At 47.8% G+C, this 17783-nt stretch overlaps 1 protein-coding gene across 21 annotated transcripts in view; it reads left to right on the top strand.

Annotated features, from left to right (window-relative positions):
- Nucleotides 1-12801, top strand: part of PROM1 (prominin 1) — a 144680-nt gene extending 131879 nt beyond the window's left edge. For 8 of the 21 annotated variants that reach the window (XM_069594749.1, XM_069594760.1, XM_069594747.1 and 5 more), the window contains 8 exons: nucleotides 106-159; nucleotides 320-622; nucleotides 735-815; nucleotides 921-989; nucleotides 5045-5137; nucleotides 10335-10465; nucleotides 10949-11026; nucleotides 11445-12801. In XM_069594749.1, the coding sequence (XP_069450850.1) occupies nucleotides 106-159; nucleotides 320-622; nucleotides 735-815; nucleotides 921-989; nucleotides 5045-5137; nucleotides 10335-10465; nucleotides 10949-11026; nucleotides 11445-11499 (864 nt within the window). In that variant the 3' untranslated portion in view covers nucleotides 11500-12801. The remainder of the gene's footprint in view (nucleotides 1-105; nucleotides 160-319; nucleotides 623-734; nucleotides 816-920; nucleotides 990-5044; nucleotides 5138-10334; nucleotides 10466-10948; nucleotides 11027-11444) is intronic. The other 13 variants (XM_069594754.1, XM_070292455.1, XM_069594753.1 and 10 more) reach the window with 6 other exon arrangements.
- The last annotated feature ends 4982 nt before the right edge of the window (nucleotides 12802-17783 follow it).

The following is a 17783-nucleotide window of genomic DNA, read 5'->3' as shown; positions in this document are numbered from 1 at the left end:
CAGATTTGATGGCTGACTTGGCGTAGGGATGCGGGGGCAGGGGGTGGACACAAAGGTCGTGTGATCTTCTAGTTCCACTTACCGGTAAATATGTTTGTTCGCTAGAGCACCATGAACAAACAAATGAAGACGCTTCATTACAGGACCAGTGGGCTGAAGGTAAGGATGTGTTTTCTTTCTCTGTCTTGGGGTCTTGTTGCAAAAGTACATGTGGACTTTCAGAGGTGTTGGGTCTTGCAGTTATTTTAAGTAAAATCAAGCCTCAGTTATCCACCCATTTGAAACACCGGACTGGGTCTCCCCATCCTCCCCTTTCTAGAAGACTTGTGTAAGCGCAGACTGCATCCTGGCATATGGTTGTCTGCTCAACGGGAAGCCATGTGTGGGCGTGGACAGTGCGCGTGTGGACGGCCGCAGGCCACCCTCACAGAGACACTGCAGCCTCCAAGCCTCACTGCCTTCTGCCCACAAGTTTCCATTCTCACTGGGAAACCGGCACAGGGCGAGCCCAGCCGCACCCCATCCGCCAGGCTCATCGCGGAGTGGGGACGCGCACCCACGCCCTGGGAGCCAAAGCCGGGAGGGCGTCACTACCCACGAACTGCTGGAACAGTCTCCACTGGCAAGTCAGGGTGCCCTGGGGCTGCGTGAGCCGTATTTGCACCGATACGCAAACTGTCTGATGAAAGCCCTGTGTCTCTTGACACTGTGTCGCCCGTTGCCGTGTTTTGCAGGTCAGAGTGTCCACCACCATTTTCTTTTTGAATTCTACCCAGGACTTTCTCACCAGCCAGCTGTCCAAAATTGTTGTTGAAGTAAGTTGTTATACCAGGAGGGGGGTGTGCAACCACAGTCTCGTGCTTCGCTAGAGAGCGGTGGAATCATTTTAATGGCCTTGTTGCTCTTTGATGTCTTTCCAGGAAAGTAAGCAGTTCGGGAGTAAGATAATAAGCTACTTTGAATGGTATCTGCAGTGGGTCGAGATGACTGTAAGTGGCTTGTCTTTGATGGACCTACAGGGGCTATGTCTGGGGACAGTAATTTTCTAGGATAAAACCAGGATTCAGAAATTAGACGGGAGATAAGTAGACCTTGAGCCAATGGGCTACGAGTGGAGGAAACCATAAGGAGTCACATGAGCACGGCCCACCCTGGGTGTCTTCCCCGGGCCACCCCACGGACGCTGACCCCCACGCCCTGTGCCCCACCCCACCGCACCCCGGCTCCCTCTGCTCCTCGCTCTGGGAATGCTGGCCGCCTCCGCTGTGTCTGCCCTGCTGACCCATGAGCTTACTGGCACCCCGGCTCCCTCTGCTCCTCGCTCTGGGAATGCTGGCCGCCTCCGCTGTGTCTGCCCTGCTGACCCATGAGCTTACTGGCACCCCGGCTCCCTCTGCTCCTCGCTCTGGGAATGCTGGCCGCCTCCGCTGTGTCTGCCCTGCTGACCCGTGAGCTTACTGTCGGGGTCGTTTGCAGCTGTGGTTTGTCCGTGCCTCGGGCAGCACTGAGCCTGTGATTAACACGTCACTGGTGTCTTTGTGGACTCAGTGCTTAGACAACAGGAGTTCTATTTTCTCAAGATTCTGGAGGCTGGAAGTCCAAGTTCAAAGTGTGGGCATGGTAGTTTCTTCTGAGGCCTCTCCGTGGCTTCTCCTGTGTTTCCACAGAGTCTCCCCTCTACATGAGTGTGTGTCCCAATCTCTTCTTCTTTTATTTAATATGAAGAGCGGTCCTGCTGGATCAGGGCCCCCTCAGTGACCTCACTGTAACTGAATCGCCTCTTCCAAGACCCCATCTCCATAGACGGTCACATTCAGAGGGAGCTAGGACTTCACCCTGGGAATGTGTCGGGGACAAAAGTCAGTCCACAAAGCTGGGTCTCCATGAGTCGGTCGAAAGAGAGATGTCGAGGAGCAGAGTGAAGTTTCCAGTGGCGCACGTTGCTCCCAGCACACGGCCAGTGGAGAGCTCAGCATCTCACAAGTGCCTTTCGTCATCTTGGGCTCTGGGCCGGTCCCCGCTGAGGACTGTTCCACAGAGGGTGGGCCTACAGCTGAGCCACTGAGGGAGGGGCAGCCGGCCAAGAGGAACCCCGGGAAGTCTAGTGAGGCGGGGAGACTTAGGCCACCCTGAGCAACCAGGAGCTCTTCAGCTCTGCTCCAGCCCTTCACTGGCGGAGCGCCCTCCTCCCGCTCTCCTGACTCACCCCGCATCCCAGCTGATTCCGGGAAACATTCACCACTCTCTCTACATGATGCTCTGGGCATGTCGCACCTCCTCTTCCCCAGGGCCCCACCCTCTAGACCTGGCGCCTGCCTCTCCTCCAAAGCCCAGCTTCCTGAGGTCTCCGCTGCCCCCCACACCCCCCACCCCCAGAGCTGAAGGCCTCAGGGTCTGCTTGGCGCTGGCCCGCCGGGCACACCCAGGGTGGGCGGGCGGTCAGGACTGCGCTGCCTTCCGCACCATCGCCTCCTGCATCTCCTCACTGGACGAGGGGCCACACGGCGGTCACACGTAATACCTGGAAGACGACGTTGCTTCCACGTCACGACCAGTGTCCTTGGTGCTCGTGTAAACGTGGGGATGTAGTTTTTTAGAAATTCCAGGTTCATCCTTTTCCAGATATATGTCCAGGAGTGGGGTCGAGAGATCAGATGGTAGCTCTGTTTTTAGTGCTGTTTTCTGTACTGTTCTTCATAGTGGCTGCGCTATTTCCATCCTGAGCGACAGTCCAGGGAGGACCCCCTTTGCCCCACGCCCTCTCTAGCACTTATGTGTAGACTTGTTGATAACGGCCATTCTGACTGGGGGGAGTTAATAGCACATTGTAGTCTTGATTTGCATTTTTCTACTAATGAGAAATGTTCAGCATCTTTTCATGTGCCTGTTGTTCATCTGTATATCTTTTGCGAAAGTGTCTATTTAGGTGTTCTGCCCATTTTTGGGGGAGAAAGCAATGGCACCCCACTCCAGTACTCTTGCCTGGAAAATCCCATGGACGGAGGAGCCTGGTGGGCTGCAGTCCATGAGGTCACTAGGAGTCAGACACGACTGAGCGACTTCACTTTCACTTTTCACTTTCATGCATTGGAGAAGGAAATGGCAACCCACTCCAGTGTTCTTGCCTGGAGAATCCCAGGGACGGGGGAGCCTGGTGGGCTGCCATCTATGGGGTCGCACAGAGTCAGACATAACTGAAGTGACTTAGCAGCAGCAGCAGCAGCCCATTTTTTGATTGGGTTGTTTGGGGGTTTTTTTGTATTGAGCAGTGCAAACTTCTTTTGGAAATTAAGCCATTGTTGGTCACATCACTTGCAAGTATTTTCTCCTATTCCATGGGTTGTTTTTTCATTTTGTTTATGGTTTCCTTTGTGGTGCAAAAGCTTTTAAGTTTAGTTAGATCTCATTTGTTTATTTTTGCTTTTGTTTACATTACTCTAAGCCTCAGAGTGTAAGGAAATGGATCCAAAAAATATCGCTGTGATTTATATCAGAATGTCCTGCCTAAGTTTTCCTCTAGGTGTTTGATAATATCCAGTCTCACAATTGGGTCAATAATCCATTCTGAGTTTACTTCTGTATATGTTGTTAGAGAATGTTTGCTTTTCATTCTTTTAGGCCTAGCTGTCCAGTTTTCCCAGCACCACTAGTTGAGAGGATTGTTTTTTCTCCATTGTGTCTTCTTGCCTCCTTTGTCGTGGACTCATTCGCCCTAAGTAGGTGGGGTCACTTCTGGACTTTCTGTGCTGTTCCACTGGCCCATGTGCACCCTTCCCCCTGTTTTTATAACTAACTTTGAAAAAACCTATAAAGAGAGTGTACAGATTTGTTTGAGCTAGGAGAAACATAAGGTTATTAATGACATGAGTTGCCTTGTCGTGTAAAGGTGGATGATAAGGGGGAGGTGAGTCAACCAGTAAAGCAAAGGAAATAGGACACACCTCTGCCCTGAAGAGCTATCTAATAGCTTAGTGTACTCACTCCAGAGGTTTCTGAGCGAATGAATATAGTTTTCTTAATCTGATGGGATTGGGGCATCTGTCTGTGATTCAATAAACTTGTTTACTCTAACCTCAGTAATGTCTTCTTAGACTGGGTCTGCAGGTCCTGCCCGTTTTGTAAATAAGGTTTTATTGTAAATAAAGTTTTATTGGCACACCGCCACACCCATGTGTTCATCTGTGGTTGTTTTCACCCCACCATGGCAGAGTGGAGCAACAGATATGTCTCAGCCTAGCCTGCAAAGCCTAAAATATTTACATTCTGGCCCTTTGTAGAAAAAGTTGGCTGACCCCTGTTGTAAAATGTACGTATATTCATTACGTAACTTTCCATTTTCTTCCCACATACTTTATCAGATTGCAAAGGGGTCAGGTAAGAAATTCCGACTGAGACATTGTACTGGCCACGTGTACTCTAATTCTCTCCAGAGTCTACCCACTTGCGTCTGACTATTCCAAATAACAAGTGCTGTTTTTTAGCTGCTCAGTTGTGTCTGACTCTTTGGGCCCCCAAGGACTGCAGCACACCAGATTCCTCTGTCCTTCACTATCTCCTGGAGTTTGCTCAAATTCATTTTCCCTTGAGTTGGCGATGCTATCTAACCATCTCATCCCCTGCCACCCACTTCTCCTTTTTTTCCTAGAGGCTTCCTTGGTGGCTCAGTGGTAAAGATGCAGGAGACACGGGTTCGATCCCTGGGTCCGGAATATCCCCTGGAGGAGGAAATGGCAACCCACGCCAGTATTCTTCCCTGGGAATTCTCATGGACAGAGGAGCCTGGTGGTCTGTAGTCCATGGAGTCTCAAAGAGTCAGACACAACTTAGGGAATAAACAGATTACAAATGAGGGAACTGAAAAGCGAGGCTCAGAGAGAATTGGGGTCTTGTTTTCAAGTACATGCTTTCATGTGTTGTAGAACTCATCCATAGAACCAGCTCTCAGCTCCTTACCCAGGGGGCCTGGAGATCCAGAGCTGAACGTTGTGTGGGATTGTGTGGGTGTGGCTCCATCAAGGTTTGCCTGTGTCTCTTACGTCCATAGATCACCCAGCAGTTTGCAGCCTGCAAACCGGCGGCCACGGCGGTGGATTCGGCTGTTAACGTCTTTCTGTGCAGCTACATCGTCGACCCCCTGGTAAGAGTTTCATCTTTCAAAGGATCACCATCTTTTGCTTTCTCCAAATGATAGTTCATGCTATAACAGAAAACAGGTTCCTGGAGCTCCGGGAGGTCCAGTGGAAAAAAGACCATGTTCCTCATGCTGTGGCCATGGTTTCAGTACCTGGCTGTGGAACTAAGATCCTGCCTGCTAGGCAGCCAAATAATGATAATAATAAAGAAAAATTAAAAAATAAAAAAATGTTTTAAAAGAGAATAATAGGCTTCTGCTTGGGTCTGTTACAGTCGTAGAATTCAAGACCTAAGATCTAAACTGTAGATGAATTTGCTGTGATACTAATAGGCTGGAAAATTCAACGTCCTCCCTGCCTATCTTCATTCCTTGGTAGAATTTTATTTACAGAAGTCAGGAGACCCCCATGAAGAAAACTCTCTTTGTTTGGCCACACCGTGTATCATGTGGACTCTTAGTTCCCCGACCAGGGATGGAACCCATGAGCCCTGTAGTGGAAGGCAGATTCTTAATCACTGGACCACCAGGGAAGCCCCAAGAAAACTCTTTATCTGTCTGAAATAATTAGAAAGGGCCATCAGTGGTGTGCAGATTGCCAGCATTTCAAAGGACTCTTAGTGAAGCCCTCTATGTAACCCTAGAACTGCAGCAAAGTTAGTTTAATTGTTGAGTGAGCAGCAGCCCTTTGAGATGCTCCCATTGGGCCGCTGAGTTGTGGTTCATCAGTTTTGTTCCTGGCTCCGGATCACTCCTCACTGTACACCGATGTCTCCACGAGTCCATCCTCTGCCTCCTTGCACTGGAAGCACCTCGGCGGCTGGCCCAGGACCACTTAACACCACTGGTCCTTGACGTTACCCATGAGCCCTGCGTGACTGGCCACACTTGCACCATTGCATCACAGTATTGACTGTTCTCCAGACACTCTTGTTTTCTTTCATTTCTTTAAAAGAGTCTCTACCTCCCACCTCAGGGCCTTTGCCGGTGTCACTTCCTCTGCCTGGAAACTAGATACAGGTTCTCTTCCTCTCATTCTTCCCCTCCAGACCTCTACGCCACCTAGCTTACGCCTCGAGGTCTTAGAATATAATGGCTGAGAACACGGGCTCTGAATTCAAATTCCACCTCTACATTTTCTGAACTCTGTGACCGGGGAAAAAATGATTGAGCTTTTCTGAGCTTGTTTCGATGGTTCAGAGGGAGAGGATATGGAAAGCCCTTGACACTTTCCCTGGTGCATTAACACACCCCATAAATGTTCACTGTTAGTAGCTGAGCTGTGGTTCAGTTTTCAGATCTCAGCTGAAATATATCTTTTTTTTTTTTCCCCCCTGGAAGCCTTTTCTGATCTTCCCAGCTCCTCGCTTGTCTGCACACCCGTGGGACTCTCTGCTTTTAGAGATGTGCTGTCTATACTGGCACTGGGGTGTCTGTCTGACTAAGACCTGTCCCCTACTACACACACTAGACTTGGACGCCTAAAGCACGTGTTTTTGCCATTGCTGCGTGCCCGTCATCAGGAGTGGTACCTGGCACAGGCCGTAAGGATGGATCGAGAGCTGCCTGTCACCATGCGTTCACATCACTCCATCCCTCCATCTCCCTGGCCCATGTGTTTCTGCAGGGATGAACGTTCCTCCCTGGATGGAGACGATCCTGCCCGTTTCCCAGCCATGCAGACATCACCCCCCTGCCCCCGCCTTGGCCTCCTGGCTACTTCTGTCCTCTTCTGACTTTGTACCCTTGTGTTTGCTGCTTCGAGTCCTTGCTGACGGCTTTGGCTGAAGCCCTCATTAGGGCAGCCCTCAGTTAGGCTGCTTCATTCTAAGTTGGTCTCCTGGCATCCAGTCTCCACCGCCTGCCTGCAGCCAGTCAAATCACCCAACTAGCAGGCGCCTCTCCCAGATAATCGGGAACCACTGGAAGGGAGACTGGAAGATGCTCAGGAAGACTGTTGGCGAGAGCTTTATAGAAGGTGTTTTAAAGGGGAAGGAAGAGTTCTGACTATTGTCTCTGCTGGGAAAATAGACTCCAGGCTGACAAACATGTTTGTTTTAATATCTTAATTGTACCCAGAAGGATTGAGGCAGCTTCCAGTAAAAGGTATGGTTGTCATAAAGCTCTAAAGACTCTCCAAACAGTCTTGAGAGTGTAGAAATTTACCAATAAAAGAACACGTGGGAAAGGAGAACCGATTTACTGGAAATTCTGGGCCAAATGATGGAACCGTGTCCGACGCTAAGCCTAGCCAGGAATAAAGCAGAAATGCAGTGGCTGAGATCCGAAGGTCTGGTGGTTGTTTTTTTCAAATTTTTACGTACTGATTTATTTTTGGCCACGCTGGGTTTTCCTTACTTTGCACAGCGTTCCCTGGTTGCAGTGAGCAGGAGCTAATCTTTATTGCTTGCGTGGGCGCGGTAGCCCCTCCTGTTGCGGAGGCACAGGCTCTAGGCTCACCAGCCCCAGGAGCTGCAGCACACAGGCTCAGGAGTTCTGGCTCACGGGCTTAGTTGCTCCAAGGCATGCAGCATCTTCCCGGACCAGGGAGCGAACCTGTGTCCCCTGCACTGGCAGACGGACTCCTATCCACTCCTCTCCACCAGTGAGGTGGGCTACTCTAGGGTTCCAGCATTATCCTAAGACAGGGAGGTGGCAGGCGGTAGGTTTACAAAGCAGGCCGACGTCAGACACTGGCTGGTGTGTGGTGCCCACAGAGCCATGCAGGTCATGCATGGGCCTTGTCAGTTCTGGTTGGAGGGTCAGCTTAATAATGTTGGGTGCCACGCCTGCCAGGGCTAGTGGTGTGGCCTGCAGCGAGCTGGGGACAGAGGGCCCACGTAAAGGAAGAACCAGCACTCAGCTCCAGGTGATGTTGTCCTGGGGTAACCAGGGCTCGGCATTGTGAGGTCTGACTTGAGACTCTTTCTGAAAAGACGTAAACCGAGGTCTCTATGTGACATGTGACTTAGGAATATCGGCAGCTATCTTTTTTTTTTTTTTTAAATTTGCAGCGCCATAAGTTTTTTAAAAAATATTTATTTATTTATTTAGCTGTGCTGGGTCTTCTTCACAGCACGAGAGATCTTTAGTTGCGACATGTGAACTCGGGATCTAAAAGTTTGTTTATTGAAAAGAAGGCCAGATAATATAGGCTGTATGTGTATATTTTAAGGTGATACGGAATATGTAAAGGAACACTCGAAAATTTTGCCACCGACCTAAGTGGGCTATTGTCTTAATTGTGGTATTTATTTTTTTCATCTTTTTTGCCTGCCTTGAATATGTATATTTTTATAAAAAGGAATTCATTATACTTGCTATTCTGCAGTCTGCTTTTTAATTCAACTGTATGAGAGATCTCCAGGTCTGTATCTATCGAGCAAAATCATTTTTCATGGTTGTGTAGCAGAATGACACGTAGTTTTGAGGGGATAGCCAGATAGTCTCTTTCCTATAAAGGATATTAGTTTTCAGGAATTTTGACCCAACCATTTTGAATGGGGTTTAAATGATTCTGGTGGTGTATCTTCCTTTGATGGTTTTGATTGACTAAATACTTTTGTTGATGGTGGTAAACAATTCTAGGCAGAATCACAGAATCTTAGAAATGATAAATGATAGTAAAGAGGGACAAGGGGTTGGAACACCAGATCTCTGTATTGAGGTTAGTTGAATGAAGTTGACCATCTAGTGCCTTTGAATGAAGTTGCATTTATATTGAAATCAGTTTTGAGATGCCTAGCTAGCTCTTTTGTGTTGAAACGTAATAGTGGTGAATTTTTTGAATCATCACATGCGACCGATGGAATTAAACAAAGCTCTTATCCGTTCCTGTTCTTTTGACTCCATAATACTGTCCTTCCACTAGTTTATATCGTAAAGCCACCCGTTAGCAATGTTTAAAACACTAGGATTAAAATAGAACATATGACTGCTTTCAATTTCGTCTGAAAGATTGAATCTAAATTTTAAAACCCATGGGAAGCGTGCTGGCCAGTGCCTGCCCTGAGCAACAGCTCAGTAGGTATTAGCTGATTTTGTGTGTGTGTGTGGTAGAATAAATTTTAAAACATTTTTTCAAATTAATTTTTTATTGGAGTATAGTTGATTTACAGTATTGTGTTAGGTTCTGCAGTACAGCAAAGTGAATCGAGTCACCTGTTTTATATACAGTGAAGTCTATAGTGAAGTCACTCAGTCGTGTCCGACTCTGCGATCCCATGGACTGTAGTCTACCAGGCTTCTCTGTCCATGGGATTTTCCAGGCAAGAGTACTGGAGTGGGTTGCCATTTCCTTCTCCAGGGGATCTTCCTGACCCAAGGATCGAACCCAGGTCTCCTGCATTGCAGGCAGACGCTTTACCCTCTGAGCCACAAGAAGTTTGATATATAGTAGTGTGTATATGGAGAAGGCAATGGCGCCCCACTCCAGTGGTCTTGCCTGGCAAGTCCCATGGCCGGAGGAGCCAGGTGGGCTGCAGTCCACCGGGTTGAGAAGAGTTGGACATGAGTGAGTGACTTCACTTTCACTTTCAATCCCCTGACCAGGCACCGTCTGGGAGCCCAGAGTCTTAGTCCCACCAGGGAAGTCTCAGCAGCTATCTTTTAAAAAATACTTTATTGTTGATTCTTAGACAGAACAGGATTGAATCCAGCCCGTGACTGTTGTTCAAGATTGGTTAAGTTCATCACGGAATGTTGTTGGGAGCCTCATGTGCCTCACACAATAATGTCCCGGGAGGAGATGCTATCATTGCACTGTTCAGATGCAGAGCAAAGTCAGAAAGTTTCAGGAGCCACCATCACATGGAAACAGCTTGGACAAGGACTGGGGCCCCGGTCTGCACGCTGGCCTAGCGCCTGTGCCGGCCGCAGAGGGGAGCCACCGAGGAGGGCCCTTCCCAGTTGTTCGGGGCCCTCGGTGCTTAATCTCTCTTCGCCAGCTTTCTGCCTCTGTGCCTCATTTGTAAAAATAAATACAACAAGAGGATCAAATCCAGGTTTTCAGATAGACAGAATGAACTAGAATAATAGGTTAGCCCTTCAGCCGGTAGTTGGCTCATCTGAAGTCAATGAAATTAGAATTCATTTAAAAAGAATGCGAAATTAAATCCCCCCCCCCAAACCCGTGTTGTTTTCCATTTTTCATCTTCAAGCAACTAATCCTCGTGATTTCCTCTTTCTCTCCCCCCGCCCCCAGAATCTGTTTTGGTTTGGCATGGGAAAGGCGACCATGCTTTTACTTCCTGCTGTCATTTTCGCCGTGAAGCTGGCTAAGTACTTCCGTCGAATGTATTCTGAAGATGTGTATGAGGATGACCCCGTGAACAAGTAAGAGGCTGCGGTGGTTTCTGAGTGGCGCCACCTTCCAAGCACTTGTTAAAAAGGGCTCTGATGAGGTTGAACTCGATTGCTTTTTAAAGTGGCGGGGTCACCCCTAATCAGATGTTTCCTTTGTAAAGATTTTCTTACACTTATTTTAACTATCTTTCCTCCTGCTTACTCGTCTCAGCTGTCTTAATCAGCCTTCTTATTTCTTCTTTGCAGTTCCTCTGTCTCGGGGACTTGGCACTTTACTTTGTAACTGTTTTTACTACTTTTCATTCTGACTTGTGGTCCACCCTTCACTCTGTGCCTAGTGAACTTATACTCAAACTGTGTTCATTTTGACTCCGGTCACCTCCTTCTCAACACCTGTTTCTCCTGAAGTTGCTTTGTCAGCATCTGTATTAAAGTAAAAATGTGTGTGTGTGTGCGGGGGGGTGCAACTGTTAAGCTGTAATTGTAATTATCTCCCTTTTTTGTATTTGATAGGGTTCAAAGTAAACCCAGGGTTCAAACTGTACCCGGGGTTCAAACTGTACCCATGGTTCAAACTGTACCCATGAAAAAGTAAGCCTTGTTTTAAAGCCATATTTTCCAAGATGAGACTGGGGAGGGCTTTATTATTAGAGAATGAACTTTAAAAACTGAATTAATAATATTAAAATTTCATAACTGCAACAGATATGCCCAGATGAACATAAACGGTGTGGCCTCCTATAATAGGAGCTGGCACAGGGTGAATACTGAAGAAATCCTTGTGGAATGAATGAAAATTGTCTATGTTAAATTTATTAATAGATAAAACAGTGGTTTATATCTCTGGTTTTTTTAATGGGAAGGAAATGTAAATATACCTTCTAACTTTTTCTGTAGCTGTAACGAATTGCTCTGTACCTTTTGGAACCATTAAGCTGTCTTTGTGGTCCATGATGTCAGTTCCTCTTAATGATGACGTGCTGCTTTTGGTGTATTTCTTTTGTTACAGTATGAGACACGCTAATTCCCGTGCTCGTGCAGAACAAGGCACACAGACGATTTGAGCAGAGTTTGTAAACAGATCCAACTTGACCAGTTCTTGATCTGCAGTGATTCCAAATGTTGGGAAAGTAACCTCCCTTCAGGCGTTCACAGAGCCCAGTGAGATCACAGGGAATGTGTGCCCAATGGCCAAAGAGAGGAAAGCATGGGTGTCTGCTTTTATTTTTATTTTTTTTTACAACTTGTGCTTTTATCATCTGAGCCTTCCATGAAAGTTTAAATATGTAGCACATTCGTTAATTCCCACTTAGCCTTTGGAACAATACAGGAATTTTGGTGCATTTCATCAAATGGGAGCTTGGACCCCTTGTTAGAGAACGTTCAATGAGTATCAATAGCAGATATGTGTGTGAACAATAAAAGAATGATTTCACAATTATGACTCTATAATCATTTCATTGAAAAATTGACCCAAACGAGAGATGTCAATGAAGTCTCTGTATTATTCTCTTAGGGCGCTGTAACACATCACACAAACCGGTTGACTTAGAGCAACGTCTTCTCCACTTTAGCGGAGGCCGGAAGTCTGAAACCCACACGTCAGCAGAGCTGGCCCTCCCAGGAAGCCCGAGGAAGAGTGTGTCCGGCCTCTGTCTTCTCCTGGAGCTTTCCTTGGTGTGTCTGGGGTCCAGTGTCTCTCACCCCCTGAAGACAGTGGTCATCGGATCAGGGCCCTTCCTAGGCAAGAACGACTTCATCTTTGTTTGCCCACATCTGCAAACAACCTATTTTCAAGCATTCACTGAGACCAGTGGACATAAGTTGTGGGGTGGTGGGGGGGACTTCCCTGGTGACTCATTTGTAAGGGATCCATCTGCCAATGCCAGAGACCCAGGTGGGATCCCTGGTCTGGGTAGATTCCCCGCCATGCCATCGAGCAGCTAAGGCCATGAGTAACTACTGCTGAGCCTGCACTCTCGAGCCTGGGAGCTGCAACTCCTGAGTCCGTGTGCCGAAACTACTGAAGTCCGCTACCTCTGGAGCCCGTGCTCTGTGGCGAGAGACGCCGCTGCAATGGGCGACCGGGGTACCACACCTAGAGAGCAGCCCCCGCTCGCCCCGGCTAGAGAGAAGCCCAGGCAGCGGTCAAGACCCAGCACGGCCGAAAAAATGAGTCAATAAAGTTAAATTTTTAAAAGGGGGTGGGGAGAGGATATTATTCAATTTGCATAGTCGCCCAACATCAGTAGCAAACAGCCAAAGAGAGAAGTGAACACAGAAGAGAGCTGCACCGGACACACAGAAATTAAGGTCAATCACCAAAATCGAGACGGCAGAAAATAAAAAACGTCCTTAGACATGTACCGAACAGGAGCTCCTTCCTGTCTTAGTTTCATTTTAAAGTTTGTACCTAAGAGCACGTGACTGGCCCACTGCACGTGTCAGTCAGTCGACTCTGCATCTGACCCCGTGACGCCCAGCCCCCTCTGACCGGCTGGGTTCCTCCGAGGAGAGAGCTTTTTAAAACTACTGATCCTTGGGTCCTCCCCCAAGAGATGCTGACGGATGAGGCTTGAGCATGTGGATTTAAAATTTTTGCCTGGTGATTCTGATGTAAAGCCAAGGTTGAGATATACGGCCTCTGATTAATTGAATCAGAATTTCTGAGATGTATCCCAGGGAATTCTCAAGTGTAACCTGGGTTGAGAGTTACTCATACAGTTTCTACATGCACTTCATCTGATTTCTGTATGTGTGCGTGTGCGTGCTCAGTCATGTCTGACTCTGTGACCCCATGAACTGTTGCCCTGAAGGCTCTTCTGTCCATGAGACTTTTGAGGCAAGAGTACTGGCGTGGATTGCCTTTTCCAGGGGATCTTCCTGACCCAAGGGTTGAACCCACATGACTTGCATCTGCTGCCTTGGCAGGTGGATTCTTTAGCACCAGTGCCACCTGGGAAGCCATATATATATATATATATATATATATATATATATATATATACATACATACACACACACTCATCAAATGGGTCATCTTGATTTCCACCTCTGACACTGAGCTTCTTGGAGGCTGGAGCTAGCAGACTATATATGTATGCATTGACCATTTTACCATCCCAAGCACTGTACAAGACCCTGGGTGGGGTACAGGTGAGCTAACGGACTAGGTCCAGCCTCCTGGGAGCTCTGTCTCTGGTGTAAACCAAGATAACCCACTTGATGAGTATATGAGACACAGAAGGATGGGGGGTGGGAGTTGAGGGTGGTGGGAATCAGGGGAGGTTTCTTGCAGTTGAATTTCTAAAAATATATGTACATTAAAAATCTATGCCACACTTAGCAAGTCTGTTTCCTATGAAGGCTCTGGGCCTTTCACTTGTCCCCTCCATAATCCTCACTGCATCCCTATGAGGTCAGCAGTTTTAGTTCCAATTATAAACTCAGTGGCCTGAAGCTTACAGAGCAATTGTCCAGTATGGCCCAGCCCACAGGATCCAGGTCTCCCAGATTCTGCAGCTCCTGGCTCTCAGCACAGGCGAACTGTTACAGAGAACAAACCTGACTGCTCGTGGAATCCATTCCTTCAGCTCTGATCTTCCTGCTCCGTTGCCTCCGCTTAGTCATGCTGACTCTGCTCGTTTTGTAAAAGAATGTTGCCTATAGCCTGAAACACCCAAGACAGCCCATTCTCAAGGCTCTGACCTTTAGAGGTGTACACTCTGCCATTCATATAGTGAAAAACAGGATAACTATTTTTCTTGCTGGGAGGTTTATAGGAGCACTGTGACCAAACCTACATGGACTGCTGCAAGAACAAAGGATCCCAGCACCTTTGGCATTGTGATATGGCAGAAACCAACACAACGTTGTAAAAAAATTTTTTAATATTTAAATAAAAATAATTTTTTAAAGAAGTGGAAAAGCAAATGGCTGCAGAAACCAGCCACACCCACTCCCCTTTTAGTATAAAAGGAGCCTGAATTTTAGTTAATTGTTTGGGACAAGAGTCCACTATCTTCTCTGTCTAAGGGATTTGCAAATAAAGTTGTTTTTCCTTACCCCCACAACTCATCTCTTGATTTATTTTTCTGTCCTACAGAGAGCAGTACAAATTGGACTCAGCAGTAAAGTCTCAAGCTAGGCTGGGTTTTGGCACGGACCACATACTCACATTTTAAATTAAAGCCACCAGCTAGCTGTCCCGTGTTCTCAGTGATGAAACGCAGTATAAATCAGTACTACCCAAAGCGTGGCCTGAGAAACAGAAGGATCACCCGGGGAGCTCACAAAAGGCTAGTTCTCGAATTTAATTTGCTTTTGGCTCTGCTGGGTCTTCGTTGCTGCATGGGCCTTTCTCTACCTGCAGAGAGGGAGGGCTACACTTTGCTGCAGCCATGGGCTTCCCACTGCGGTGGTTTTTCTTGTTGCAGAGCGTGGGCTCTAGGCACTTGGGCTTCAGTGGTTGAAGCAGGTGGGTTCGGTATTTCTGGCCCTCAGGCTCTAGAGTATAGGCTCAATAGTTGTACAGAGGCTTAGTTGCTCCGAGGCATGTTTGATCTTCCTGAATTAAGGATGGAACCAGTGTCTCCTGCATCCGGAGGGGAATTCCTTACTACTGAGCTACATGGGAATCCCACAAAGGCTAATTCTTCCTGCACTTCAGATACACTCAATCAGAGTCTCCAAAGATGAGGTCCAGGAATGTATATTTTAACAGGTTTTCTAGATTAGTCCAAACTACATAAAGTTGGCCCAAGCAATGCTTCAGATCACCCTGATGGAGAATATCTTGCTTCATTTAGAACAGTGGTCCCCAAACTTTTTGGCATCAGGGACCAGTTCTGTGGAAAAAAATTTTTCCATGGACTGGGGTGGGGGGATAGTTTGGGTTTCACCCGCCCCCTCACCTTCTGCTGTGTGGTTTGGTTCCTAACAGGGCTTGGACTGGTACCAGTTCCTGGCCCAAGGTTGGGAACACAGATTTAAAAAGTTTTTGGTCCAAGAAATGTGGTGAAGTCTCAGTGCAAACTACAGACTGTTGGTGGCGCCCAGGGAGTAGAATGAGACGGTTGGATGGCATCACTGACTCAATGGACATGAATTTGAGCAAACCCCAGGAGATAGTGGAGGACAGAGGAGCCTGGCATGATGCAGTCCATGGGGCCGCAAAGAGTGAACACGACTGAGCGACCGAACAACAGCAAGAGAGAAGGGAGAAGGTGGAGCCAGTCCTGAGAGTACTCATGGCTGACCCATTGGGGTTTTTTGGGTATCCAATAATTTAGAACCCTGGAGTCTACTGAGGGCTTCCCAGGTGGTATTCGTGGTAAAGAGCCTGCCTGCTGATGCAAGGGTGAGGAAGATCCCCTGGAGGAGGAAATGGCATCCCATTCCAGTGTTCTTGCCTGGAGAACCCCATGGACAGAGAAGCCTGGAAGTCTGAGGTCCACAGGGTCACAAAGAGTTGGACATGACCGAAGTGACTTAGCACACAGGCATGCATGGAGTCTACTGAAGGCTGGCAAATTCCAAGGGAAGTCTTGGACGGTACATTGTGGTTAGTAGTAGAAGCAGTGTTAGTCACTCAGTTGTGTCTGACTCTTTGTGACCCCATGGACTGTAGCCCACCAGGCTCCTCTGTCTGTGGAATTCTCCAGGCAAGTATAGTGGAGTGAATTGTCACTCCCTTCTCCAGGGGATCTTCTCAATCCAGGGACTGAACCTGGGTCTCCTGCGTTGCAGGCAGACTCTTTACCAGCGAGCCTCCAGGGAAGGCTGATCTTGGCCAATTTCAACTCTTAAGCACCATGGTCCTTTCCCCACCCCGGTCTGAAGGCAGCCAGTCAGCAGTGCTCCTTGAGTAGCTCGCACACAGACACTGGGAGCCAAGACGGGCATTAAGGCCCCTGTCCTGCAGATTTGGGAGGTCTGCCTTCTGATCCCTGCCCGCTGCTCCTAATCCCAGAGGTGCAGGCGCTGGAGGGAGCGGCCCCAGTTGCACTCGCTCTGAGGGCCGGCTGCACTGATGCCCACCTGGTCTGGCTCCAAGGGAGGCCACGGTGCTGATGGCACTGTCTCCAGCCACCTTTTCCAGCCCCAGCAAGTCCCTTCTGCCTCTGATGACACCATCGGCTGAGCAGGGGAAGGAGCAGAAACCGCATCAGCCCACCGTCGGGGCCCCCTGCTGAGAGTGCCACAGCATCTATGGCCATGGTGATCCAGATGTGCAGAAAGGTGGCCGAGTTTGGACTCACGTGCTACGGTGCTTTGGCCCAAACCTACCACTCTCAGTTTCTGCCATAAGGGTGGTGTCATCTGCATATCTGAGGTTATTGATATTTCTCCCAGTAATCTTGATTCCAGCTTGTGCTTCTTCCAGCCCAGCGTTTCTCATTATATACTCTGCATATAAGTTAAATAAGCAGGATGACAATATACAGCCTTGACGTACTCCTTTTCCTATTTGGAACCAGTCTGCTGTTCCATGTCCAGTTCTAACTGTTGCTTCCTGACCTGTATACAGATTTCTCAAGAGGCAGCTCAGGTGGTCTGGTATTCCCATCTCTTTCAGAATTTTCCAGTTTATTGTGATCCACACAGTCAAAGGCTTTGGCATAGTTAATAAAACAGAAATAGATGTTTTTCTGGAACGCTCTTGCTTTTTCCATGATCCAGCAGATGTTGCCATTTTGATCTCTGGTTCCTCTGCCTTTTCTAAAACCAGCTTGAACATCTGGAAGTTCACGGTTCACGTATTGCTGAAGCCTGGCTTGGAGAATTTTGAGCATTACTTTACTAGCGTGTGAGATGAGTGTAATTGTGCGGTAGTTTGAGCATTCTTTGGCATTGCCTGTCTTTGGGATTGGGATGAAAACTGACCTTTTCCAGTCCTGTGGCCACTGCTGAGTTCTCCAAATTTGCTGGCATATTGAGTGCAGCACTTTCACAGCCTCTTGATCAAAGCCTCTTGATGAAAGTGAAAGAGGAGAGTGAAAAAGTTGGCTTAAAGCTCAACATTCAGAAAACGAAGATCATGGCATCTTGTCCCATCACTTCAGGGGAAATAGATGGGGAAACAGTGGAAACAGTGTCAGACTTTATTTTGGGGGGCTCCAAAATCACTGCAGATGGTGATTGCAGCCATGAAGTTAAAAGATGCTTACTCCTTGGAAGGAAAGTTATGACCAACCTAGACAGCATATTCAAAAGCAGAGACATCACTTTGCCAACAAAGGTCCATCTAGTCAAGGCTATGGTATTTCCAGTGGTCATGTATGGATGTGAGAGTTGGACTGTGAAGAAAGCTGAGTGCCAAAGAATTGATGCATTTGAACTGTGGTGT

Source organism: Ovis canadensis, chromosome 6, assembly GCF_042477335.2.
Source record: "Ovis canadensis isolate MfBH-ARS-UI-01 breed Bighorn chromosome 6, ARS-UI_OviCan_v2, whole genome shotgun sequence".
Classification (NCBI taxonomy): Eukaryota; Metazoa; Chordata; class Mammalia; order Artiodactyla; family Bovidae; genus Ovis; species Ovis canadensis.
The sequence above is the reverse complement of the archived record's forward strand: the minus strand, read 5'-3'. Positions and strand labels throughout refer to the sequence as shown.